Source organism: Pongo abelii, chromosome 20, assembly GCF_028885655.2.
Source record: "Pongo abelii isolate AG06213 chromosome 20, NHGRI_mPonAbe1-v2.0_pri, whole genome shotgun sequence".
In the NCBI taxonomy this organism is placed as follows: Eukaryota; Metazoa; Chordata; class Mammalia; order Primates; family Hominidae; genus Pongo; species Pongo abelii.
Genome location: NC_072005.2, coordinates 64,986,207 through 65,013,533, shown reverse-complemented (window position 1 = coordinate 65,013,533; position 27,327 = coordinate 64,986,207). Strand labels below are relative to the sequence as shown.

General features: G+C 47.1%; 2 protein-coding genes across 5 annotated transcripts in view; one reads left to right on the top strand and one right to left on the bottom strand.

The window, feature by feature from the left end:
- Positions 1-266: 266 nt before the first annotated feature.
- LOC129051836 (uncharacterized) lies at positions 267-2,237 on the top strand. Its single transcript, XM_063719807.1, has 4 exons — positions 267-275; positions 541-740; positions 955-1,415; positions 1,924-2,237. The coding sequence occupies exons 1-4, from the start codon at positions 267-269 to the stop codon at positions 2,220-2,222; spliced, it is 969 nt and encodes a 322-aa protein (XP_063575877.1). The 3' UTR covers positions 2,223-2,237.
- Positions 2,238-4,567: 2,330 nt separating this feature from the next.
- The window catches only part of ZNF274 (zinc finger protein 274), a 30,276-nt gene continuing 7,516 nt past the window's right edge, over positions 4,568-27,327 (bottom strand). For all 4 annotated transcript variants that reach the window (XM_054541318.2, XM_002829899.6, XM_063720359.1 and 1 more), the window contains 4 exons: positions 10,911-11,393; positions 8,042-8,157; positions 6,443-6,569; positions 4,568-5,969 (listed from right to left, as the gene is read on the bottom strand). In XM_054541318.2, the coding sequence (XP_054397293.2) occupies positions 4,987-5,969; positions 6,443-6,569; positions 8,042-8,157; positions 10,911-11,334 (1,650 nt within the window). In that variant the 5' untranslated portion in view covers positions 11,335-11,393 and the 3' untranslated portion in view covers positions 4,568-4,986. The remainder of the gene's footprint in view (positions 5,970-6,442; positions 6,570-8,041; positions 8,158-10,910; positions 11,394-27,327) is intronic.

Sequence of the window (27,327 nt, the reverse complement as noted above, 5' to 3'; positions counted from 1 at the left end):
CCCGATCCAGACCTCAAGAGAGGGTTTGTGGATCTTATGCAAGAAAGAACTCAAGTCCAGTCCATAAAGTGAAAGCAAGTTTATTAGGAAAGTAAAGGAATAAAGAATGGCTACTCCACAGACAGAGCAGCCCCGAGGACTGCTGGTTGCCCATTTTTATGGTTATTTCTTGATGATATGCTAAACAACGGGTGGATTATTCACACCTCCCCTTTTTAGACCATATAGGGTAACTTCCTGACGTTGCCATGGCATTTGTAGCTGTCATGGCGCTGGTGGGAATGTAGCAGTGAGGCGACCAGAGGTCACTCTCATCGCTATCTTGGTTTTGGTGGGTTTTGGGCGGCTTCTTTATTGCAAGCTGTTTTATCGGCAAGGTTTTTATTACCTGTATCTTGTACCGACCTCCTATCTTATCCTGTGACTAAGAATGCCTTAACTTACTGGGAACGTAGCCCAACCGGTCTTAGCCTTAGTTTTCCAAGCCCCTATTCAAGATGGAATTGCTCTCGTTCAAACACACCTGACATTATCCCCCAGGCCGAGGACGGGGTCCCCAGGGGGCAGGCGGGCCTCCACAGATCCGGGGCCATTCATCTCCGCAGCGGCCGCAGCCAGCCGCCAGGGCGCCCTGCTCCCAGGTGTAGCCAAAATGGCCCTGAGTCTGTTTCCACCAGGCCCGGGGGCGAGAAGAGGCGCAAGCCGCTGATTGGGCCAGGCACAGGCACACGCAAGAAGCGGTATGGAGGAGGCAAGAATCTGGTTGGGCAAGACAAGGAACTAACCGGGCAGGCGAGACGCTGATTGGATGAGGCAGGTTGCTTATTTGCCAAAGCGTGACTCTTACCCGGCGACGTGTGTCGCCGCTTGGTCGGAGCGGTGCGATGATTAGTTAGGTCAGTTCTGGCGGGCCGCGCGCGCGGGCTTTGGGGACTTGTCGTTTCCGGCCTCCAGCGTGGAGCAGTGCGGTGATTGGGTAGGTCAGTTCTGGCGGGCCGCGCGCGCGGGCTTTGGGGACACGTCGTTTCCGGCCTCCAGCGTGAAGCCGACTGTGGGCTCTGGAATAGTCGGCGGTTGTGTGTACTGGTGCTCGAAGCTTAGCAGGGCGACGCTTCGGGAGAGAGGCAGAACCAGCCTCCCAGAGCTGTGGGCTAGGCTGGGTCGCGACTCCGCCATTAACCCCTCCGCCAACGTCCCCGCTTGTCGTCCGCCCTCGGGCCCTGGTCAGCCTCCCCGGGGCCTGCAGCCTTTGACGCACTTCGAGGTGGAGACCTGGCCTTGGAAAGTACCCAGGGAGCCACTCCGTAGCCTGTGCAACGAGGATGGACCCTCCTCGCTCGGACCCATGCTGGCCATGCTGAATGACCCCGCAAATTCTCACAGCAGTGACAGGGAATCGCGAGCTGCGAGGGAAGGTAAAATCATTTCGCACAGCATCAAATACCACAACCCCGAGTGTGGTTTTACACCTTAAGAAAGAAAGATCACACTATTGGAGGATAACTTTTGCGTGGTACAAATGTCAGTGATGTTGTTTTTGGATGCACTGTAGTCCACGGAGGCAATTTTTTTTTTGGTAAGCATTACACCCCTAGAAAAAGAATCCCAGGATTTTCCCTTTTGTTTTTGTCTTGCTGCCTCGTGGTCCATGATGCCGGCTGAAGTCAGTACAATGAAACCAAACTGGCAGGATGGAAGCAGATTATTCTGCCGTTTTTCTAGAACTTTGACTACATCAAATCTGGGGCTGATCATTCCACACTTGTTTAACATGCCTGTGAGGTTCACAACAATTTCCCCAGCTCTGTGATCATCAGTGATGTCAAATTTACCAACGTAACCGTGCTTCATCATCACAATTAGAAACCGGAGAATGTCTTTGGAGCACCGCCTAATAATAATCTGTCTTTTGCCTCTCTTCAGCATTGTTGATCCTCTTGAGAACATCAGACAGGATATTCATCCGCACCATGACGACGGCACCAAAGGATGGTGGAAAGAGAGATTTTTTAAAAATCAAATCTTCTGTTACTTTGTATTCAGAAGAAAACTATGTAAAGATCAGAAACATTAAAAGTATGGAAATCCAGATTTTAGTAAAACCTATTAAAATTAATCAGAGTTTGCTCAACTGGCTGGATCCAGGATACATAGTCTCTGTAGTAAAAATCAGCCACAAAGGAACAAAGAGAACAAAATTACTTTTTAATCCTTCTTGGTAAATGATAAAGACACTCTTGTTGAACAAATAAGTGGATGTGCTGGAATTAATTGGTCCCACTCTTTGGTTCATTCTTGAGAGGTGATATTGTAGAGTTCTGAATGGCTGAAGAGGCTGTTTTTACCAACTAACATCCCTGGGCAAGTTCTTCAGCTGCATGTGTTCTCAAAGAAGCTAACATCTTTGTAACCTCTTTTTACAAATTTTAGATTTATTTTTGAGACAAAGTCTCACTCTCACACAGGCTGGAGTGCAGAGGTGCTATCATAGCTCACTGCAGCCTCAAACTCCTAGGCTCGAGCATTCCTCCTACCTCAGCCTCCTGAGTAGCTGGGACTACAGGTGCGTCACCACACCTGGCCTTTTTTTTTTTTCCCCCAGACAGGATCTTGCCACGTTCCCCAGGCTGATCTCTAACTCCTGGCCTCAAATGATCCTCCCAGAGTTCTGGGATTACAGGCGTGAGCCACTGTGCCCAGCGTCATGTACCTTTTCACTGGTGTACTGGATATACGGAACGTGGACCCTCCAGGCACTAATCCTCTTTCTGACAATCACAGACCCAGTGAGGAGCAGAGCCAGGATTTAAACCACATCTAATAATTGTGTCTTGTGTGACAGCTCCCACATGTGCAGCCTCTCTCCCTGCCTTCCTCTTCCTGTCTTGCAAGCACAGGTGGGGATACACAGTATTTAAAGGTAAATGCTGGCATACTTGTAGACCTTCTTATCCGGAGTTGGCCACTACACTCTCCTGCCTTTCTTAACCTTGGTACTCTCCCTTCAAGAGATGGAGTTTAACCCCCTTCCCACTGAATCTGGCTGGCCTTAGTGACTGGCTTGTAAAGGATAGACTGTCCTGGGGTGACACCATGTGACCTAGGCTGGGTCAGAAAAAGCCATGCTGTTTCTGCCTAATTCTGTTGGAACCCTGGCTCTCTGGATGAGAGAACCCAACACAACTGAACTCAGCCTTAGAGCCACCTCAAGCCCAGGTGCCAGCCATGAGATGAGCCATTCCATACCTTGGAATGGACCCACTGGCCTAGTACTTTGTAGTCCCAATTAGCTCTCCCATACCCTAGTATGTTCTCTCCCTCTTTCCTACTCCTGGGTCCCTTATTTTCCCAGACCCAGCTCAAACCATCAGCTCAGTTCCTGACGCCATCCCTAAAGCTTTGGACTCACCCCTCAGTCTAGGATTTGGAATCTGGGAATTTTGAGTTTACCAGGTTCTAATCTCAAGGGTTCCATTCTTTGGTTCATTCTTGAGAGGTGATATTGTAGAGTTCTGAACAGCTGAGGAGGCTATTTTTACCAACTAACATCCCTGGGCAAGTTCTTCAACTGCATATGTTCTCAAAGAAGCTAACGTGCCATATTAAAGTGCTGAGATGACTAGAAGCAGCATAGCAGCCACAAGCCCTGTGCCCAATGTGTGAATGGCAATGGGCTGCTGGTGTACCACCATCATTCTCCAGGCACATGGGCTCAAGGCATCTACTCTGGTCCTGTCTCCAAGAGTTTTTCATTTCTGCAGAGAAAGGAGGTACTTTCACCCTAGATGGCATGACTGCACCTCACCCTTATTGGCAAGACCTAAGGGTTCTAAAGAGGCTATGCAGAGTAGCACTCAACCAGTGTCTTCAACCTAAGTATTTTTGGTCCAGATTTTATATGTTTTTAAATGTTACACAGAACTCAAGAGCAAAGGTGAAGCCTAGAACAGGGAATGGAGCGGGTCATATACTGTGGGCTATGTGACCTGGAGAAAGAATGTGAACTGTGGGCAAATACATGCTCTAGTACTGCCAGTGTCTTTTTGCTTAACTTAGTGATGGGCTCCTGGCCAGAGCAGTTGCCTTCCTTGTGATAGTCTCCCAGGAAAAACGGAAACACAAACCAAATGAAGCTAGGCATGGTGGTGCACGCCTGTAGTCCCAGCTACTTGAAAGGCTGAGCCAGGAGGATCCTTTGAGCCCAGGTGTTTGAGGCTACAGTAAGCTATGATTCTACCTCTGCACTCTAGCCTGGGTGACAGGGTGATTCTCTGTGAAAAAAACAAAAGAAACATGAATATTCCCAGGAAGCCCCAGACTTGCCTGGGGTTTCCAGCCCTTTGGGTTTAAGTTTTCCTTACCTCCACCTAACCATATCATGACAGCCCCCTAAGGAGCAGAAAGATCCAGTCATCCCAACTCACATAGTATCTTGTGCTCAAGGTGCTGCAGCCTTGCACAGAATCTTCTAGAACTATCTCATAATCCTTCCTTGTGTTTTAATGTTGCTTAAATATTAATCATTACTATAGAGATATTTAAAAGCAGGCAGGAAATACACAGGTTCTACACAGAAATAGATCAATAGTTTATTTATCCACATTATCTTTTAATCCTTAATTCATACACATAAATACTATGGTACTGTGGATGTAATATCAGTGCACATTATTAATTACCTGGCTTTTTAAAGTTATTATATAACATTTTCAGATTTTATTAATCTCACTTTTAATGACTAAATGAGTGAACAAACAATATCAAGTGAATGGGAAATCTTTTTTCCAACTGATGTTAATAACTCCTCACTCATTTTCTTATTCATTCATTATGTGCTGGGCAGTCTCCTCAGTTGTCCTTTGGTTTTGGGAATGTCCTCACTCAATGCTTCCCTTTCACATTCCGTCCTCATTCACAAGCAGGCCTGTGCACGTTATATTGCAGGTTCATGCTGAAAAGGCAAGGTTTCTTCAACTGGCTTGAGAGCTATGAGGTAGGCTGTTTCTTCTTTCGCTTTGTCCTATTGTGGGTTCTCTGGTGCCCGATAAGGTGTGAGCTCTGGGTGAAGGCCTTTCCACATTTGTTGCATGCATATGGGCGTTCCCCGGTGTGAGTCCTCTGATGTCTGATGAGGTGGGAGCTCTGGCGGAAGGCTTTTCCACAGTCTTGACACTTGTAGGGCTTAGCGCCAGTGTGAGTCCTCAGGTGCTGGGAGATGGCTGAGCGATCGTTGAAGGTCCTCCCACACTCCTGACATTCAAATGGTCTCTCTCCAGAATGAACTCTCTGATGCTGTGTGAGGGAAGAGCTCTGAACAAATCCTTTCCCACAGTCTTGACACACATAGGGCCTCTCTCCGGTATGGATTTTCTTATGCACAGAAAAGTATCTTGGGTTCCGGAATATTTTACCACATTCACTGCATCGGCAAACTTGGCTCCCCTTATGAATTCTTATGAACGTAATCTGTTTAGTACTCCGACTGAAGGTTTTCCTACAACCATTGCCTTCCTTGGCCTTTTGCCTTTCACAGCTCTTCTGATGAATTTTTACACGTGAATTATGTTTCATGCTTTTAACTTGTGAGTCACGTTTGCGCAATCGTTTTCTAGGAGGAATTTTCTGGAGCAAAACTTGGTTTGTGTCAAGAGCACCACTGTTTGCCTGGGACTCAGAGTTGTCAATTTTCTGGAGCGAAACTTGGTTTGTGTCAAGAGCACCACTGTTTGCCTGGGACTCACAGTTGTCAAAGTGCTTCTTCTGAGGAAGGTCTTTTTCCTGAGCAGACTCCATCTGCTTCAACACTGTGTCTTGGACTTCCTGGACCCCACCCTGCAACGTATCTTCTAATGTAGATGACAAGGCATAATCCCCTGAGGATTCTTGCACTTTCAGGCTGGGGGCTGGTTCTTCCTCAGGAATGTCAGAATTTGGAGCTAACTCTTTATTTTCCAATGTAGTCTCCCACCCTGAAAAAAATAAACAAAAGATGTGGATACCATAGAAAGATGTGCTGGGATGGGTCTGAGAGCATGAAATGCCTAATTAAGTTCAAAAGTCAGGATTTTTTTTTTTTCCAAATAGAGTCATGCAACCTGGAGAGAGACTGAAAAGCAATGAAGCAGCAGGGAGGGGAGCACTGACCTTGGTGAACAAGGGACAGGAAGGGCAGGGAGTGTCCTCCGAGCTCTTCGAGTTCCCGTTCTCTCATACTCCCTCAGGAGATAGATAGCAAATCACTCCTTCACTGGACCTAAGGCTGCTTCTGGCCACCCAGTGCCCCCACGCCTCTAGGTCTACAGTTCCACTTACAGGCCCTGGATGGAGCAAGGGCCCCTTGAGGGAATGCCCAGTGTGGAGTCCAGAGAAGGTGAACACCCCTGACTTGGGGCTCCTGTGGCCTACCAGCCCTGAGGTGGGTGAAGAGGGGGCACAGCCTTACCCACAGAGACCAGGTGCCCAAAGGTCTCCAGCATCACATCGCGGTACTCGGTCCTCTGTGTCGGGCCCAGCAGCCCCCACTCCTCCCGGCTGAAGTCCACAGCCACATCCTGGAAGGTCACTGGCTCCTGTAACATCACATTGTGTCTATGCTCAGCAAGAGGGTCAGAGGGTTGTCAACGAGGGCAGAAGAAAGGTCAGCTGGGAGGTTCTGACAGAGCTCACGGTGCTAGGGACTCTCCTGCTTTGGGGATTTGCTCAGAGACACCAACCCCGGGCCCACAAGAGTTCTACTGGGTCCAAACCAGGGTCTGGGTCTCAGGCTGGGAGGCAGAGCCCTTGCTTCATAAAGAGCTCCAAGTGCAACAAGCAAACAACTCCATCCTAACCACGGCTCTATCCAGCTTGCCCAGTGCTGAAATCTTCCCACTGCAGAGGATTCTCCATCTATTAATACTCTCTTCCCACTTGGTGGAAATGACAACCAAGCCCCTGCCTTTGTCAACAGGGCTGACCTGGGGGAGGGCAGTCACCCTGGCACAGCCATGACTGATCCTTTCTGGGGAACTGACCAGGACTTTGAGAAGAAGAGGTTCCCCCAACGCTGCTTTGCCAGGATCTGAGGCATTTTGCTTACATGGGGCAGAATCTGCCTAAGAAGAAAGGGGAGTGGCCAGGTGCAGTGGCTCACACCTGTAATCCCAGCACTTTGGGAGGCCAAGGCGGGTGGATCACCTGAGGTCAGGAGTTCGAGACCAGCCTGGCCAACATGGTGAAACCTCGTCTCTATTAAAAATACCAAAAATTAGCTGGGTGTAGTGGTGGCTGTCTGTAATCCCAGCTACTCAGGAGGCTGAGACAGGAGAATCACTTGAACCTGGGAGGCAGACGTTGCAGTGAGCTGAGATTGCACCATTGCACTCCAGCTGGGCAACAAGAAGAAGAAGAAGAAAGGGGAGAAAGCAGAGCCATGAAACAGGTTGGCCAGAGACTCTTCCCATCACCTGGGAGCACCTGGATGCAGCCTTGCCTGAAGCCTACCAGAGAATACATGAGAGCCAATAAATTTACTTCTATGCTTGAGCCAGTTTAAGCCACTTGCAGTGCAAACAGTTCTGACCAATGACACATACATACCACTACCCCAGGACCTGAGTATACAGCGCATCAGGACCAATCTTTTTCACCCATACCCCAGCTCTGGGTTATTCTGAAGCAAATCCCAGATACCAAAGATAAATACCTAAGTATGCATTTCTGAAGGCTGAGGGCTTTCTTGTTCTGACCTGGATACCGATGTGCCTGCCTGTGGTAGTTCCACCTCTCAAGTCTCTGTAAACACTTAGTCCCTTCCCTTTTGCCTCCTCCTTTCTCAGCTCCTGGGTCACCATGCCTTGTCTCCAATGATGCCACAGCGGCTGGAGGGCAGGGCTGCTCTTCATACTCAGATTGCTTCAGCACAGACCTAAGAGCTCAGAATCTCAGAATGCCCCAGCCTGTGGGAGGTCTTAGGAAAGCCCAGGGCAGAGTGGATACCTCAGGGGTGGGCCTGCCTCACAGGAGATGCTGTGACCAAAACAGGGTGATACTCCCCGCTTACCTCAGGGAGCACTGTCACTGGGCAGATGGCTGCATCCTCCTTCTGCTTCTCCTCCTGCTGGGCAGTGACCTCGAGGCAGCAGGTGGTATCCTCGGCAGGTTGTCCTGCAGGAAGTACTGGGAGGAGACACCAGCCAGAGGAGGTCAGCAGGTGTGGGGACCCTTGGGCAGGGCAAAGGTGGCCTCTCTGCAACCCATGGGGCCGCCGCACCTCTGCATCGTACTGTAGCTCCATGACAGCCTCTGCTCCTGTCCTCCCTTCTCACCAGCTCCGCTCCCCTCACAGCACGTGCCCGAGTGCCCACACCTGGATGGGCCCAGGATGGCTCACCCTCCAAGGGTCGCAGGGCAGCAGTGTCCTCACTGCTGAGACTCTGGTCCCACTTCTTCCCTTTCTGGGGGCTGCTGAGGGCCCCAGCCCCTCCTGTGAGGCAGCTGACTGACGCCTCCTCCTTAGAGTCAAAGCCCCTGTTTCCAGCCTCCAAGCCCTGCACCCTGCCTATTCGGGCACCTCTTCCTTCTTCCCTCTCTCCTCCCACCTCATGGAAGGTGAGACTTTCCCTGGACTCATAAAAGGCAGCCATCTTGAGGTGAATGTCACCAAGTCTCCTCCACCTAAGAAAACAACAGCTCCACCTGGCCCAAGGGCCCCTGTAACCACGGCTCCTTCATTGTAACCTTCCTCACATGGCCCCACATGGTCCACAGGCTTCCACAATGCTAACCCACCCCACCATCAAGGTGGGCCACAAGATGACTTAGGCTGGCCCACTGGACCATCCCTTTCTCTTGGCCACAGTGATTAGATCTGGGACGGACACAGCCTATAGCCAGATGATTGGAGCCAACAAGGCTTTAGTTGGAACATTTGGGAAAGAGAAATCCCATGCAGAGAGACAGCCTGCCCATGAGTGAAGCCAGTGGAGGGCAGAAGAGGTAAAAATGAGGGACAGGACAAGTCTGGAGGACACTATTGGAGCTCCTGGGTCCAGCCCTGCCTGATGCTCGAGCACCGTGGAACTTTTCCAATAAATTCTCCTTCTCCCTTGAGCCATTCTGTGCAAGGCTTTGCAGCAGTCACACCCAAGTGTCCCAACTAACACACTGATCACATAATGTGAGATTCTCAGGGTTCTCTGGAAAGCCTCTTCCCATTGTCTTCTGTGGCACTAATTTATTTCATTCACCCCTGAGGTTAAACACGGTGAATTCACTGACTTTCACCTCATTAACCCCACAACTGTCTCCTTGGCACCTAACTAACTAGTTTCCTATTGCTGCTATAGTGAATTGCCACAATGCCAGCAGCTTAGATTAATGCAAATGTATTACCTTATGGTTCTGGAGATGAGAAGTCTGGTTTGTGCCTCACTGGGCTAAAATGAAGGTGTCAGTATGGCTATGTTCCTTTTGGAGGCTCCAAGGGAGAATCCATTCCTTGCCTTTTCCAGCTTCTAGAGACCGCCCCAAATACTTGGCTTATGGCTTCTTCCTCTATCAGCTACTTCTATCATTACATCTCCTCTGACCCTCCAGCCTCCTTCTCCTAAGGGCCCCTGTGGTTATGTTAGATCCACTCAAATAATCCAGTGCATCTCTCCCTCTCAAGATCCTTAATTGTTTCTGCAAAGTCCCCTTTGTCATGTGAGGCAACTTATTCACAGGGTCCAGGAGTCAGGACATGGACACCTTTGGGGCAATTATTCTGCCAAGTACAGCACCCCAGACTTGGTGCATCTGACACAACTCATGCAAGTGCCTGCCCTGCTGCCTCGAATACCCGATCTCCAGGATGCCCTGGCCTCTTAGAATCCCACCATCCCCCTGCAGGATACCTTCCCCTTTCCCGCAATCACAAACATCAACCAGTCAATCATTCGTTCACATCAGAAACATCTTCTGGGCACCCGTGAATGTGGAAAATGGAGGTGAGCAATGCAGAAGCACGCACACTCTGTGAAACTCAGCCTGATGAAGAAACCAAGTCTTGGAGTCTTACTCCCAAATACACACTCCACACGTGTAGTCTCTCCCCAGTCAGCCATCACCATCACTCCTATCCAAGACACCACCCCATCAGAGGGCATGGCAATAGCTGCGGGTAGCCTGTGTCCAGCCTCACCCCCATCCTCTGTCCACCATCCACCACACATACAGCCTGGTGAATCTCTAAAGGTCAAATCAGTGGTGCCACCAGTTTCTGGAACTCAGGGATCGAGCCCTACAGTTTTAGAAGAACATTTTGCTTTGCTTTAGGACCAAAGTCCCCACTGGCTGTGCCAGCTCCAACCTCTGCTCCCTTCCATCACAAACATACCTGATTTTTCTGAGTTTTGCATTTACTGTGATCCGTTTCATCTTGGCCCTCACAGGCAGTGCTCCCCTCTGCATGGTACATGTTTCCTGCCCCCTTTCTTTACCCTGGCCAAGTTCCACTCCACACCAGGTGTCAGCTGCAGACCTTCATGAGCCTCACCATCACCTCGAGCTACTCGTAGTCCCAGCATTTTTCTATGCATTCTCATTTGTCAAATCCCTGTCTCTCCTGCTACTGCAGGCTCTGTGAGCTCAGTATTCTCGTCTATCTTATCAAGTGCTACAGGGCTTATGGTGCAGCAGGGATGCCAGAGGGATAAAAATGAAGCACTTCATCTGTGTGCTTCCATCAGAAGCCCACGAAGGGCTAAAGAATGCAAGGGTTTCAGTGGCTCTGACTCAGGAACATGTGGGCAACATGGATGTCCTTGGTCTGTATGGAATGGACACAATCCTTCCCATGACCTTCCCAGGAAGTCTGGAGTTCTTATCTCCCTGACAGGGTCCTCCAAGACACCCTCATTAAGCGTCCCTCTGCCCACGCTTCTACTTACCTTCCTCCTCAGACATCCAGGTCACACCCTCTACCAGGGCCACCACCTCTTGGCAGTTCTCTGGGTGCTGTGATTCCACCCATGTCCGGAGCTTCACAGGCAGTGCACCTAGGAACTGCTCCAGCACCAGCAGCTCCAGGATCTGCTCCTTGGAGCGTGCCTTAGGCTGTAGCCACTGGTGACACAGCTCTCGGAGCTGGTCCAGGGCCTCCCGGGGACCTGTCATGTCCTTATAACGGAACTGCCGGAACCTCTGGCGCGCAGCCTCAGGGTCACCTGGATGCTTGCCCTGCTGTTGGACCTGCTCACTGGGGGCATCTGCGCTCAGGCTTCCATCTTCAGCATATAGGGCCTGGATCTGGGCATTCCGGGGACCGGCCACCTCCTGGTTCAGTGTGAGGACCTCAACAACCTCAATGTTCATCAGGGGACTCTCAGCAGGAAGAGGATCCAATTTAGGGTCCAGCTGGAGCTCAGGATACTCTGCAGTGAAAAGCAGAGCAAGACAAATGAGAACAAGCACATGAAAAGATGCTCCATGTCATTATTCACTAGGGAAATGCACATCAAAACCACAGTGGAATATACTTCAAACCCACTAGGATGGCTGTTACCAAAGACAGATGGTAACAGGAGAGGATGTGGAAAAACTAGAATGCTCATACACTGTTGATGGGAATATAAAATGCTGTACCACTCTGCAAAACAGGTTGGCAAATCCTCAGAAGTTAAACAATAGTTATCCATGACCCAGAAATTCCCCCCAAGTATATAGCTAAGAAAATTGAAAGCATATGTCCCCAAAAACTTCTATAAGAATGTTCACCAAAATGTTATCCATAATAGCCAACAAGTACAAATAACCCATTGTCTATCAACTGAGGGATGTATAAGCAAATTGTGATCTAGTCATATAATGAAATACTGGCAATAAAAAGGAATGAAGTACTACTAATATATGCTACAACACAGGTGAAACTTGAAAACATCATGCTAAGTAAAAGAAGCCAGACACAATCAAGGCCACATATTATATGAAATGTCCAGAATATAAAAATCCACAGACAGACAAGTAGATTAGTAATTGTTAGGAAATGGAGAAACTGAGAGGATTGGTGGGAGACTGCTACTGGGTATGGGGTTTCTTTCTTGGGTGAAGAAAATGTTCTGGAATTAATCAGTAGTGACAGCTGTACAACCTTGTGAATGTATTTAAAAACACTGAACTGTACACTTTACAAGAGTGAACTTTACAATGTGTGAATTATATCTCCATAGAGCTGTTACAAGGAAAAGAACAAAAGGCAATGAGGGTTGAGAAGGGATCTGTGACACTGTACATGTATGCACGGTCACAGGAAAAAGAACCTTCTCCAACCTCCACTGGGGACAAGAACGAGGATATCTGGGAAAGGCAGGGGCTCTGGGTCCTGGCACAGAGTCCACAAGAGCACACTGCTAAACTGAACTCCAGGACTGTCCTGAAATGCTGAGGAGGCAGCACAAAACAAGAGGAAACAAGAAAGCTCTCTAAAACTCCCCTCCAAAATGCTAATTCTAAATAATTTGGCCAGCGGGGTGGCTCACACCTGTGATCCTCGCACTTTGGGAGGCTGAGGCAGGAGATTTGCTTCACGCCAGGAGCTTGAGACCAGCCTGGGCAACATAGTGAGACCCTGTCTCTAAAACAGTTTAGTCAGGTGTGATGGCATACACCTGTGGTCCTAGCTACTTGGAGGCAGGAGGGCTGCTTGGGCCCAAGAATTTGATTTTACAGTTATCTATGATTGCACCACTGCACTCCAGCCTTGGCTACCAAGCCTGACATTGTCCCTAACAAATAAGGCCTTAAAAACAAATATAAAAGTATAAATAACTATAGATTATGACTTACTTCTGATATTTGTAATGTTTAGTGGCAACGACAAGAGCAAACCTGCAATTTCACCCTTGCTGTTGTGAATATAAATGGTTAGCACAATTCTACCAGGAAGTAGCTCAGCATGAACTAGCAAAGCCACAGCAAGGAACCACGGATACTTTCACTGTATGAATCTACTGGAGCTATTCGGAGATGAAGATAGGTATAGAGGCACCAAGGGAATGAATAAAAACACAACAGCCAAACCAAATATAGTTAACACAGCACTGACCCACAACCTCTGGCAACAAGCACAGGTCAGGACTTAGATGACTGCCAGTATACCCTTTTATTGCTCCCCGCCAAGCCAATAGGGTTCTCCACTCAGAACCCTCCCTTATGAATGCACGTCTTCCCACTCCCTACCTGCCTTTGACTCTCTCTACAGAACACAAGGTACCGTGGCTGGCTCCCTACTATACCCGGCTCCAAGTCAACCTCTGCGTGTCCTCATCTGGACGGCCTGGTCTTTATTTCCACAACATACCTGGAATATTCCTGCCCCGCGCGGTGTGTGTTAGGACAAAATTGGAAGAACAGGTAGTGTTGTAACACGTTTTAAGAAAATTCTTAAAAACTCCCTTGTAAGCAGTAAAACCTGCACTAGTTTTAGCATGATTATTACAACGCAGAAAAACGGTCGCAGAGCAGAAAATTACTAGTGTGCAACAGCTGCAGCTACGTTAAAAATAAAAAAGCTCGAGCGGAAGCATCTTTCAGAGCCCGGCAGCCGCCTGCACAGGCCCTTCCTCGGCCCTGGTCTCTCAAACACCCGCCAAGTCCGTCACCACGCACTCAGGAATCCGAGGCCACAACCATAGGCTAACCCTTTCGCCCAGAATAGCACCGTCCACACAAGACCCAGTCTCTCTGCCTACGAAATGGGTCGACGCCTACAACGCCTCCAGGCCACGCCTCGAACCCCGCCCCCCTGGACCCGGAAAAGCGCCCAGAACTACGTCACCCGCGGGGACTACAGCTCCCAGTAGCCTCCGAGACACGGGCTTCCGGTGCCGTTCTCCCCAGTGCCAGCTGACAGAGACACGTCCTGGGCCTACATGGGGCAACGGGGCAGCGCGGCAGGAGCTTCCACGCCTGCCCCACCTGCAAGTATTTCTCCGGACCTCGCGGGCTGGGGTAGACTTTCCGCTGAGGCCACAGCAGACGGCTCCCAACCCCTCCCCTCTCCCGCTCCTCGAGTACAAACCCTGGTCTGTTTGGGCTTCCCGTTTGCGCGCTGCACAGGTGGGCTGGGCCCACCGCTGGCACGGGCCCAGGGAGTCAGCTCCGCGTTGGGATCTGCGCAGAGCCAGTGGCCGCGCCGCCCCCTTGCAGCCCAGGCCGTCCTTCCAGCGAGGTGGCGCAGTTGTAGATCAGGACCTGAGCCACGCTTTAAATTTTCGACCATTCCCAGTCTACGGTTGAAGTGATTTTTTTTCTTGATAAGATTAATCAGACACACTTGTGCACCTAATTCCAACCTCTTCCCCCAAATAAACTTTTGAGGTATTTTCATTTTGGGGGCTTGGCCTCTCCAACTCATTTATAACTGCTCTGATCTGTATTTAATTCTCTTTCTGTTTCTTAGGACTTCTGGGGACTTATTTCGCCCCAAGTAACTTTTCTTAATTTGAAAGCATACTTCATTTATTTTCTTTCAATTACAGCGTTTTTTGTTTTTGTTTTTGTTTTGTTTAATCGCCCAGGCTAGAATGCAGTGGAGGGATCTCGGCTCACTGCAACCTCCGCCTCCCGGGTTCAAGCAATTCTCCTGCCTCAGCCTCCCAAGCAGCTGGGATTACAGGCGCCCGCCGCCATGCCCAGCTAATTTTTGTATTTTTAGTAGAGACAGGGTTTCGCCATCTTGGCCAGGCTGGTCTCGAACTCCTGACCTCAGGTGATCCGTCTGTCTCGGCCTCCCAAGTGGTGGGATTACAGGTGTGAGCCACCGTGCCCGGCCCAATTACAGCTCTTAAGGTTTGAATGTTTCCTGAGAAGCAGCTGGGGATAAGATTTACTGGAGGTCCAGCAGCACTGGACTAAGTGCCTAGGACATGGGACATGCACCAACTGAATCTGTACTTCCTGGGTGGGGGGGCTAAGTGGCAGACCAGCACTGGGCCACCAGTACTATTTTAGGTAACCATGCATGACGCTTAAAAATCTTAACATGTTACTTCATAAATTTCTAAAATTTCATTTCTGTATTCCTTAATTGAGGGATTTTCGTGCCTTAGCCCCTAGGAAAACAACTGTTGGATTCTTTTACTCTACCCCACCCCTTTCTAATGTACTTACTTCTGCTTTAATCTTTATTATTAACCCATGAGGCCCCACACTCTTTTCTGTACACAGTTATCATAAAGCACTTTTGCGTGCTATGGAACCAAGGACACCACAGTGAACGGACAGACCACAAACCCAGAAACTGGTGAGGAAGTAATGGACTCATTCTGTGCACCTCAGTTCTCCAAATCTCAACCTATAGACTATCCCAAGACCTTTAGGGCAATCCTTACCACTGTCTATTCCAGGATATTAGCTGCTCCACTTCATGGAGGAGAAAATGGAAGCTCTTAAGTTCACCAGCAGGCAGAGGTAGAACTGGATTCTCATTCCACAGACATGACTGACCCAACCCACTCATGTGGAGCTGCATAATCCCTATCAGCTGGAGCTCCAAATGGCTTTCAGCCCAGCAACTGAATGAGCCCATAGCAATGTAGTCACCTCACCTACAACTGTCTATCTAATGGGTTGTGAAACAAATTAACTGAGGCTCAGAGCAAGGGGTTTAATCAAGAGAGATTAACTTCTTGAGCCTGAGTTTCTTCACCCAAAGTGATTAGATACCAAAGTCCAGGCACAGCATGTGGTTAAGGGCTGATGGGAGCTGCTGCTTTCTCCCTCTTGACACTATTTTCTTCTCTCAGGATATTTCTACCTCTCTGCTGCTTCCCTTCCAGGGTGACAAACAGGACTTAGGCAGCTGTCTTCCTCACAGTGCTGTTTCCTAGTGAATGCTGATTAGCCAGGTATACCAGTCCAAAATATAACGAAAAGCGATGATCTTTTTAGCAGCTTGTGGGGGTAAAGTCAGAAGAGTACTTACCCTCAGCTCCCCTAATCCCTGGGCACAGTACCCCATCACTTTTCCTCCTTGTCCGGAAAGCTCTCAGCTTTCCTGTTCTCTCTCATCATTCCCTCAGTGCCCCTAAGATCCCTGTTGGATTACCTTCTGCATCTGTCTCCTCCAGTGTACCACTGAGGCTGCCAACTGGGACTTCTGGATCTCACACCCCAAAGTAGAGGATCTGCCAAAGGCTGCTTATCATCTTTACATCACTCAGTTTTTGAATCAAAGACAGTACCATCATTTCACGAAGGCTGCCCACAGTCCCAGGAAGCAAATGTACAACCATACACAAAAGAAATATGCCTGGCACGGTGGCTCACGCCTGTAATCCCAGCACTTTGGGAGGCCGAGGTGGGCAGATCACAAGGTCAGGAGTTTGAGACCAGCTTGGCCAATATGGTGAAACCCCATCTCTACTAAAAATACAAAAATTAGCCAGGCGTGGTGGCGGGCACCTGTAGTCCCAGCTACCTGGGAGGCTGAGGCAGGAGAATCACTTGAACCCAGGAGGTGGAGGTTACAGTGAGCTGAGATCACACCACTGCACTCCAGCCTGGGCGACAGTGCAAGACTCCATCTCAGAAAGAAAAAAAAAAAAAATTCATGCGGGGATAGGCTAGGAACCCTGCCCAGGGTTGCAGAGTGGATGATATGGTTTGGTTCTGTGTCCCTACCAAATCTCAGGTTGAAAAGTGATGTTGTGTTGGAGGTGGGGCCTGATGAACCTTCAAGAATGGCTTAGCACCATCCTCCTGGTGATAAGTTAATTCACACGAGATCTGGTTGTTTAAAAAAGTGTGGCCGGGCAGAGCGGCTCATGCCTGTCATCCCAGCACCTTGGGAGGCTGAGGTAGGTGGATCGCTTGAGCCCAGGAGTTCTAGACTGGCCTGGGCAACATGGCAAAACCCCATCTCTACAAGAAAAAAAAAACAAAAAACAAAAACAAAAAAAATTAGCCAGGCGTAGCGGCATGCGCCTGTAGTCCTGGCTACTCAGGAGGCTGAGGTGGGAGAATCGCTTCAGCTCGGGAAGTCGAGGCTGCAGTGAGTCATGATCGCACCACTGTACTACCGCCTAGGTGAGAGAGAGAGACCCTGTCTCAAAAAAAAAAAAAAGTGTGTGGCACCTTCTTCCTCTCTCTGGCTCCTGCTTTTGCCATGATGTGCCTGCTCCCTGCCTTCCACCATGAGTAAAAAGCTCCCTGAGGCCTCCCCAGAAGCCAACCAGACGCCAGTACCGCCCTTTTACAGCCTGCAGAACTGTGAGCCAATTAAACCTCTTATCTTCATAAATAACCCAGTCTCAGGTATTTGTAGCAATTTAAGAATGGCCTAACATAGTGGGCAACAAAAGAGTTGGGTTTCAAACCCTGTTATTTCATGTCCTTGACACTAAAGGGGTCTCCCACAGCCACCATCTTACTTTTCCTAGAATATGGCCTTTCATCCAGAGATCCACATGTGCACCACCCTCCTGCCTGGTATAGTCTTCCCCAACATCTTCACCTAGTTCGCCTTTCCCATTCAGCTCTGAGCTCAAATGTCACCTCCTCAGAACCATCTTCCTACTTAGTTCTGAACTACTGCTGCCCACCCATACCTTGCTTGTCCCCCACCAACATATACCATTGTTTCCTTCTCTTTCCAACACTGATTACCATCCCAAATATCTGATTCATTAATTTATCATGTCTGTCACCCTATCTAGAGCAGTGCTGTCCAATGGAACTTTCTATAAATGAGATGTTCTAGATCTGTACTGTCCAACATAGTAGCATTAGCTGCAGGGCCAATGAGCAGTTGAAAGGTGCCCAGTGCAATTAAGGTACTGAATGGGCAAGTTCATTTTTGTTGATTCAATCAGCTATGGAATGGATGTAGGCCCAATGAAAGCAGGTGTAAGACCTGCCCCACTCATCGCTGTGATCCAGCCCTGGAACAGTATCTGGTATCCTGGCAAGTGCTCAAGTAATATTTGTTGATTCAACACAGCTTTTTTGTAACATGAAAGCACACATAGTTTGCACCCCACTTGCTTCTTTTCAGCCAAGCCCATGTCAGGGACTTGTATTTCTGGTCCCATGGTAAAATGGCCCCAGCAGCATTTCTCCAGAGGTTGATGGCTAGAATGACTTCAGGACTCAGGAAAAGGACATCAGTACTTCTAGCCTTTTTAAGCCCTCAAAATAAGTTAATACTTCTATTTATCAAGTCTTCCACATTCCAGCACTTACAAACTTTCTTCAAATGGGTCCTTCTCATTCTTTAATAATTTATTCTTTGGTATAACTTTTTAAAGGTATTAATATATTTTGTATATCCATGTCAAATTTGATATTCCTGGTGTAAACCAAAGCTTTTTCTTTCTTTTTGAGACGGAATCTCGCTCTATAGCCCAGGCTGGAGTGCAGTAGTGTGATCTCTGCTCATGGCTACATCCCACTCCCGGGTTCAAGCAGTTCTCATGGCTCAGCCTCCCGAATTACAGGTGCATGCCACCACGCCAGGCTAATTTTTTGTATTTTTAGTAGAGACAGAGTTGCTAGTCTTGAACTCCTGGCCTCAAGTGATCCATTCACCTTGGCCTCCCAAAGTATCAGGATTGAGCCACCCCAGTACAGGTGTGAGCCACCATACCTGGCCAAGCCAAGCTATTACTATGAATTTATTTTATAATGTCATTTTGCTGAATCTTTTTTTTTAGACAGAGTCTTGCTCTGTCGCCCTGGCTGAAGTGTAATGGCACAATCTCGGCTCACTGCAACCTCCGCCTCCCAGGTTCAAGCAATTCTCCTGCCTCAACCTCCCAAGTAGCTGGGATTACAGGCGCCCACCACCACACCTGGCTATTTTTTGTAGTTTTAGTAGAGACAGGGTTTCGACATGTTTGCCAGGCTGGTCTCAAACTCCTGACCTCAGGTGATCCACCTGCCTTGGCCTCCCAAAGTGCTGGGATTACAGGCCTGAGCCACCGTGCCCAGCCAAATAGTATTTTAATAGTATTTCAGAAGTGTGTACCCCAGCACGCAAGGCTAATTTTTAAATTTTTTGTAGAGACCAGGAATTGCTATGCTGCCCAGGGTGGTCTCCAATTCCTGGCTCCAGCAATTCTCCCACTTCAGCCTCCCAAGGTGCTAAATTATAAGTGTGAGCCACTGCACCCATCCCTGTCTTTAATGGGAAGTTAAAAAATCTCCACTGCTCAGGGCAGTACTCAGATGCAAGTGGTCAATTTGTTCTAAAAAAAAAAAAAAAAAAAAAAGTCAAAGTTAATTTTACTATTTCTCATAGGACTAATTTTGGCAACTCTACACTTTTCCAAAAATCTTTCCATGTTTTGTTTGTTCATTCCTACACTCAACAAATAATTACTGAGCACCTATACTGTGTCAGGAACTGGACCAGGAAGCAGTGACACAACAGGAAGGAGCTATCATTTCCATATGATCACAGTTATGGGCAGCACCTCCAAAAATTAATATAAAATTCCAAAGAAGTCTCCATGTCTTTCAACTGATGATCAACTGACACACAACCATGTTTGTGTGTTTGTACTTGACTATGTATTTTGTTATTTTTAACTTTTTATCCTCATCTTCTCTGTACTGTTCCAACTTTAGTATATGTGAAGCCAAAGCAAGCACACTTGAATTTTAAGAAATAGTTTATGTATATTTATATATTAAAATGTCATATACTTTAAGTACACACATGTGGTTTCAAATTAATACATAAAGAGGTTGCTTATTCTTTGTAACAGCTGTGCAAAGTACTATAACTAAAAACTACATGTAAAATATCTGTACAGGTTCTTTTCCCCTGTATAGGTTTACTGGTTGGTTATTTATTCTCTACTTACTCAAAGTCATTTTGGCATTTTGTCTACCCAGAAAATGAGCTCTTGGAATATTTTTTTCTTCTCTATTTCTGACTCATTTCTTCTTCTTCTTCTTCTTTTTTCTTAAAGCCATTGTTCCTCTTTCTATAGGACTGTTGATGGTATTTTTCTTTCCCCCCAAAAATGTCTGCTTCAAACACTTCGTTCGTTTTCCTTCTTAATTACTAGTTAAGACATTTCAGACTTTGAAGTTATCCCTGAGTACAAGCCCTAGAACACAGGGAGAGTGATCCCCAGATAAGAGGATCACGATTTACACAGGTCTTAGAAATCAGATATGTGGGAGGTGGCAGAGAATGTAAAGTGTTCTTCAACAAAAGATCACAAAGCATGAGATGACTCTGCTTCACTGAATTCCAGCCAAAACATGTTTGACAGCCACCCAACATTACAGACTCAACCTAGTTGCCAAGAATGTGGGCCCCGCAGAGTTCTTTGTAGCACTCTCTCAAGAGTTTCCTTTACCCTCTCTTACCTACCCTTTCGTTTCAAAGCCTGGCCTTGTATTCAGTCTTCTCTTTGAAGACATATTCTTGTCTCCTGCAACTTCTTCAGACATCTATTCACTCAACAGTATGTACTGAGTTCCTAATAATTCAGTCATTGTGTTAGCAAATGGGGACATACAGAAGTAAAAGAACACCTGCTCTCATCCGTATTTTAAATATTTGTTCTAGATGTTCAGGTCAGATAATAAGCAAATTAGAAGAGACAAGACTAACTACATTTATATACTTATCAGTGTTTTATGTAGGGTTTGCTTTCTCTACGACATGATATAAAAATAGGATGAGACATTTTATTTTTATTATTCAATGGGGTTCTTTCCAGTGTACATTTTTTTCATTCTGTCACATAAGGTGAGAGTTAAGGCTGGTCATTTGTCTGCACAGATTACATTCACAGGATGTTTGCCCATATGAGTCCTCTGATGCTGAAAACAATGAGGACTCCTACTGAAGGGGTTCCCAAAATGCTGTGTTCAGAGAGGGATCCTTGCTAGTGAGTTCTGGGACACCCGAAGCCTTCCCAGTCCTATGTTCTTAGGTAATCTCTAGTACAACTTCTGTGATGCTGAATAAGGGAGCTATGCATGAAACCTTTCCCACAGCAATTATATTCTCATGGTTTCAGAAGCTCTTAGATGTAATATTCAATGTAAGAACTTTTCCAGTATGAATTCTCTCAAGATAAGACTGAGTTAGGCCAGAAGTCTTTCCTCACGTGATCATATTTCTGAGGTTTCTTCCCTGTGTGAGTTCTCAGATGGTGAAAAGTTCATGAAAAGGACTTACTTCATTTGGGGTGTTTGCTGGTTAATGTCCCATGAAAGATGGCAAAGACACTAAAGAGGGCAAAAACATTAAAGAGGGCAAAGACAGGCTGAAAGTGAATTTTTTCAAACTAAACACATTTACTCCATCTTATTCTTGGATAAAAGAATCGTATGCTGTTGATCACTCTATAGCCTATGTGACCCTCTCAAGCTATACAAAGGATGGAATCTCAAGAAGAATTTGGCTTTCTTCCTCCCAATAAAACACTCGCCTCATCAAACTTATTTTTCAGACTCATGTTTGGTCTATGTTTCAAAAAAGCTGCTAAGTTCTTATTTGTAGGACTCATTTCCTACTTAACTTTGTTTTCTTTTCTGCAGTGGCAGGATCCCAGCTCACTGCAACCTCCACCTTCCAGGCTCAAGCCAACCTCCCATCTCAGCCTCCCAAGTAGCTGGAACTATAGACACACGCCACCATGCCTGGCTAATTTTTGTATTTTATGTAGCAATAGGGTTTCGTCATGTTGCCCAGGTTGGTCTCAAACCCCTGAGCTCAAATGATCTGCCCACCTTGGCCTCTCAAAGTGCTGGGATTACAGGCATGAGCCGCCATGCCTGGCCTCTACTTAACTTCTTGACAAGTAAAAAATATAAAATGCCCTGCAGGGTTTCCTAAATCATGACCTTCATAATAGTCTCTTCCCTGCATTCCTTTCCTAATGACTAAATCTGTAATAGTTTACATCTCAAGTATTCCACCCAAGAGCCACATATATGGCAATGGTTCTTGAAGGGACATTAGTGAGAGCTGAAGATTCGAGTGCCACCTATTTTCCCTACATTGCTTACTGTCACAGCATCATTCCTCATTCAGTGATTTCCTGAGGATGAATGCCATTTGTCCTAGCATTTGTTTCCCTTCTACTTAAACCAGGGGTCCCCAACTGCCAGGCCATGAACTGGTACCAGGCTGCACAGCAGGAGGTGAGCGGCAGGCAAATGAGCATTACCACCTGAGCTCCGCCTCCTGTCAGATCAGCAGTGGCACTGGACTCTCACAGGAGCATGAACCCTATTGTAAACTGTGCATGTGAGGGATCTAGGCTGCATGCTCCTTATGAGAATCTAATGCCTCATGATCTGGGGTGGAACAGTTTCATCTCAAAACCATCCCTCCCCACCCCAAGGTCCATGGAAAAACTGTCTTCCACAAAACCGGTCCCTAGTGCCAAAAAGGTTGGGGACTGCTGACTTGACTGCCATTCTTGCTATCATGGGAAGCTGGAGAAGCACACAAAGTGAGTTGTCAAAATGGCCCAAGTCTAAACTCAATACTAGTTCTGTGCATTAATGAGAGGCACAGCTATGCCACTGTTGGGAGAAACTGACCACTTTAGAAGACAGTTCTCTCATCTCACACTCACAGTAAAGCATTCCATTCTAAACACCTATGACTTCCACATGGATGTTTTTATGTGCTGTGTGGATCTCCTTCTTAGGTCTAAATAGGTGTATTCGACTGGCTTTGCAAACCTTTGAGTGTCTCTATGGTGCCTTCTCATTCATCTGTCATTACAAGAATCAGTTAAGACATGGGACAGTTCAAAAACTTCAATCAATGTGAAAGCTACTGAGTTATCCATACTATTAGTGTGTATATATATACACACACATATATGTATGTATATACACACATATGTATGGATGTATATGTATATATACACACACATACATGTATGTATGTGTGTGTGTGTGTGTGTATATATATATATAATTTTTTTTTTTTTGAGACGGAGTCTCACTCTGTCACCAGGCTGGAGTGCAGTGGTGCCATCTCGGCTCACTGTAACCTCCGCCTCCTGGGTTCAATCGATTCTCCTCCCTCAGCCTCCCGAGTAGCTGGGACTACAGGCGTACACCACCACGCTCAGTTAATTTTTGTATTTTTATTTATTTATTTATTTATTATTATTATTATTATTTTTTGAGATGGAGTCTCACTCTGTCGCCCAGGCTGTAGTGCAGTGGTGCTATCTCGGCTCACTGCAAGCTCCGCCTCCCGGCTTCATGCCATTCTCCTGCCTCAGCCTCCTGAGTAGCTGGGACTACTCAGCCACCGTGCCCGGCTATTTTTTTGTAATTTTTAGTAGAGACGGGGTTTCACCATGTTAGCCAGGATGGTCTCGAACTTCTCAGGTGATCCACCCACCTCAGCCTCCCAAAGTGCTGGCATTATAGACATGAGCCACTGCGCCCGGCCGAAAAAAAAGATTAAAAATTATTTCAACATAAAAAGTAAAAAACAGGCCAGGTGTGGTGGCTCACACCTGTAATCCCAGCATTTTGGGAGGCCCAGGTGGGAGGATCATTTGAGGTCAGGGATTTGAGACCAGCCTGGCCAACATGGTGAAACCCTGTCTCTACTAAAAAGTCCAAAATATCAGCTAGGTGTGGTGGCAGGTGCCTGTAGTCCCAGCTACACAGAAGGCTGAGGCAGGAGAATTGCTTGAACCTGGGAGGTGGAGGTTGCAGTGACGTGAGATGGGGCCACTGCACTTTAGCCTGGGTGACAAAGTGAGAGCTTGCCTCAAAAAAAAAAACAAAGGTAAAAAACAAAACACAAAAAAACACAGAAAACAGAAACCACTTATTTCCTCCCCTCAGCAAAGTCTAGGTCTTTACCAGACATCCCCACATCCTTGGCTAATGCCAAAAACTGAGAAATAATTTTTCTCCCTACACACACACACACACACACACACACTCTTTTGAAACAAAGGCTGGAGTGCAGTGGTGCTATCACAGCTTACTGCAATCTCAACACACACACACACACACACACACACACACACTCTTTTGAAACAAAGGCTGGAGTGCAGTGGTGCTATCACAGCTTACTGCAATCTCAACCTCCCAGGCTGAAGTGATCCTCCTGCCTCCACACCCAGCTAATTTTTGTTATTTTTTTGCAGAGACTTGTATTCACCATGTTTCCCAGGCTGATCTCAAACTTCTGGCCTCAAGCAATCCTCCTGCTTTGGCGTCCCAAAGTGTTGGGATTACAGGTGTGAGCCACCACACCTGGCCCTTTTGTCTCATATGTGATATATATACATATATATATACACATACACATATATATATACACATACACATATATATATACATATATATATATATATATTTTTTTGAGATGGTTTCTTGCTGTGTTGCCCAGGCTGAAGTGCAGTGGTACAATCACAGCTCAATGCAGCCTCAAACTCCCAAGCTCAAGCAATCCTCCTGCCTCAGCCTCCCAAGTAGCTGGGACTACAGGGATGCAGCACCACATCTGGCTTATTATTTTTATTTTTAGTAGAGATGACGTTTTGCTGTGTTTGTCAGGTGGTCTTCAACTCCTTAGTTCAAGTGATCCTCCCACCTTAGCTTCCCTAAGTGCTGGGGTTCCAGTCATAAGCCATTACACCTGGTCTCTTTATCATATTTTTAAAAGAAGCGACGGACACATACAGGCACAGTCCTGTAGTCCCAGCTACTCAAGAGGCTGAGGTAGGAGAATCACTTGAACCCAGGAGGCAGAGGTTGCAATGAGCCGAGATTGCACCACTGCACTACAGAAGCCTGGGTGACAGAGCAAGACTCTCCAAAAAAAAAAGAAAAAAAAAAGGCTGGGCGTGGTGGCTCACGCCTGTAATCCCAGCACTTTGGGAGGCCAAGGCAGGCGGATCACGAGGTCAGGAGATCGAAACCATCCTGGCTAACACGGTGAAACCCTGTCTCTACTAAAAATACAAAAATTTAGCCGGGCGTGGTGGCGGGCGCCTGTAGTCCCAGCTACTCGGGAGGCTGAGGCAGGAGAATGGCGTGAACCTGGGAGGCGGAGCTTGCAGTGAGCCGAGATTGTGCCACTGCACTCCAACCTGGGCAACAGAGCAAGAGTCTGTCTCAAAAAAAAAAAAAAAAAAAGAAAACAGATATTGACAAAAAGAATGTACAGTTGGACCTGTATATTCTGTGGGTTCCACATCTGGATTCAACAAACTCTGGATTGAAAATATTTGAGGGGAAAAAAAAAAAAAACGAATGATGCGCCAAACATGGTGGCTAAAGACGGTAATCTCAGCACTTTGGGAAACTGACGCGGGGAGGAATGCTTGAGGCAAGGAGCTTGATACCAGCCTGGGCAATATGGTGACAAAAAAAATATAAAAATTAGCCAGGTGTAATGGCGCACAGATGTAGTCCAAGCTACTCGGGAAGCTGAGGCAGGAGGATCACTTGAGCCCAGGAGTTCAAGGCTGCAGTGAGCCATGATCATGCCACTACACGTCAACCTGGGTGATACATTGAGTAAGACCTCAACTCAAAAAAATATATAAAGGATGGTTGCAAATGTACTGAACATGTGCAAACTTTTTTCCTCATCACCATTCCCTAAACAGTATAACAACTACTTACACAGCATTTACATCATATTTGGTATTATAAGTAATCTAGAGATGACTTCAACTATATGGGAGGATGTGAGTAGGTCATATGCAAACACTATACCATTTTATATTGGGGACTTGAGCATCTGTACATTTTGTTATGGGCAGGAGGTCCGACTTTACGTATGAAATATGTTAGACACAGTCACCTATGAGAAATTCTTGGTGGCTTGTTCTTTCATCCCTCTCAATTACTCACCTAGTCCCACTGAGTCCACCTATGAATCATACACACCTGATTCTCCCAAATGTGCTGTTACTCTCAGGCCACTTATTACCACGTTAGCAGGTATTACCAGGTGTAACTGGGGGCCCTGCCTGCCTCCAATCTGTGACATACCACAATTCTTTCTTCACAAGCCACCCAGAGTGAGCTGTGAAAAGCAATGTCACATCCCTTCATTTTACCTGCTCCTAGTCCACTAGGCTCGAAGTGCCCCTCGAAATGCTAAGTTCTTTCCCATCTGACAGTCACCTCAAATGGTGCCTCCATGCCTAGAAGCTGTCTTCACCACCAATCCTATATGTCCACGGACTTATTTTCCTCCAGGAATTGGCTTAAATCTCACCCCTGCAGGGTCCACTGATCAGGTCTTCTAAAGTAACTCCCCACTGCTCCTCCTCTTTATACCAGGCTCTTTTCCTTCTCAGTACATTTATCACTGTATCTGTGTAACATGTTTGTAAAAGGCCATCATTGTTTAGACTACGAAGTCTAAGATGGTAGAGATTATGTAAGCGCTTTGGTTTATCACCTAAGTTGTTAGTAAGTATATTGCATGGGACAGAAAAGGCCCTCCATTAAGTATCTGTGAGGTGGGAGAAGGAGAAGAGGAAGGACAGCATCTAGTTAAGGACTCTTTCTGTGACAGAGCAGAGATGAGTTGGACACCCATCACCTCAGGTCTAGGCTGCAACAGTACCTCCTGATGAGCCTCCCCTCATGTGGCCTCTGACTCTGGGACACCACCCTGAATCTGTCACCTGTGGAGTCAGCTCTCCCAAGATGTGTGGCACCCACAGTGCCCCAGACACCAGCCAGATTTAGATACTACCAGATCATCCAGAAGTGTATGGCCTGGAGGTCTGCCCATTCAGGACATGGGTCCTCAGCTCCAAGAAGGATGAAACGCAGACTTGTCACAGCCTGAGTAATCCAGAGACATAAAGACCAAAAGGAAGATCAGGAGGCTGGGCCGGGGGCAGTGGCTCACACCTGTAATACTAGCACTTTGGGAGGCCGAGGCGGGCAGATCACAAGGTCAAAAGATAAAGACCATCCTGGCCAACATGGTGAAACCCAGTCTCTACTAAAAAATACAAAAAATTAGCTGGGCGTGGTGGTGCGCACCTGTAGTCCCAGCTACTCTGGAGGCTGAGGCAGGAGAATCACTTGAACCTGGGAAGCAGAGGTTGCAGTAAGCCGAGATGGCGCCACTGCACTCCAGCCTGGCGACAGAGTGAGACTCCGTCTCAAAAACCAAGGGGCACAGAAACCACTGCAGGCAGATACAAAGTACTTGCATTACTGGAGACTTTGCAGGTGAAATAGTTTAGTGACCTCTTTTGCTAACAAAGATTTTCAGTGAAGGGAATGGAAGGAAAAACTTTGAATGTGGAAACGAAAAACAAAATATTAATGCTGAGCCAGGAAGCTGAAATACGAAGAAATCAGAAACAGGGCCCCCAGAAA

Bases quoted from the DNA above. Each gene is read 5' to 3' on its own strand.
- LOC129051836 (XM_063719807.1), top strand. The intron at 741-954 runs GTATGGAGGAGG...TCCGGCCTCCAG, and splicing joins ACAGGCACACGCAAGAAGCG to CGTGGAGCAGTGCGGTGATT. The intron at 1,416-1,923 runs GTAAAATCATTT...GCCTCTCTTCAG, and splicing joins ATCGCGAGCTGCGAGGGAAG to CATTGTTGATCCTCTTGAGA.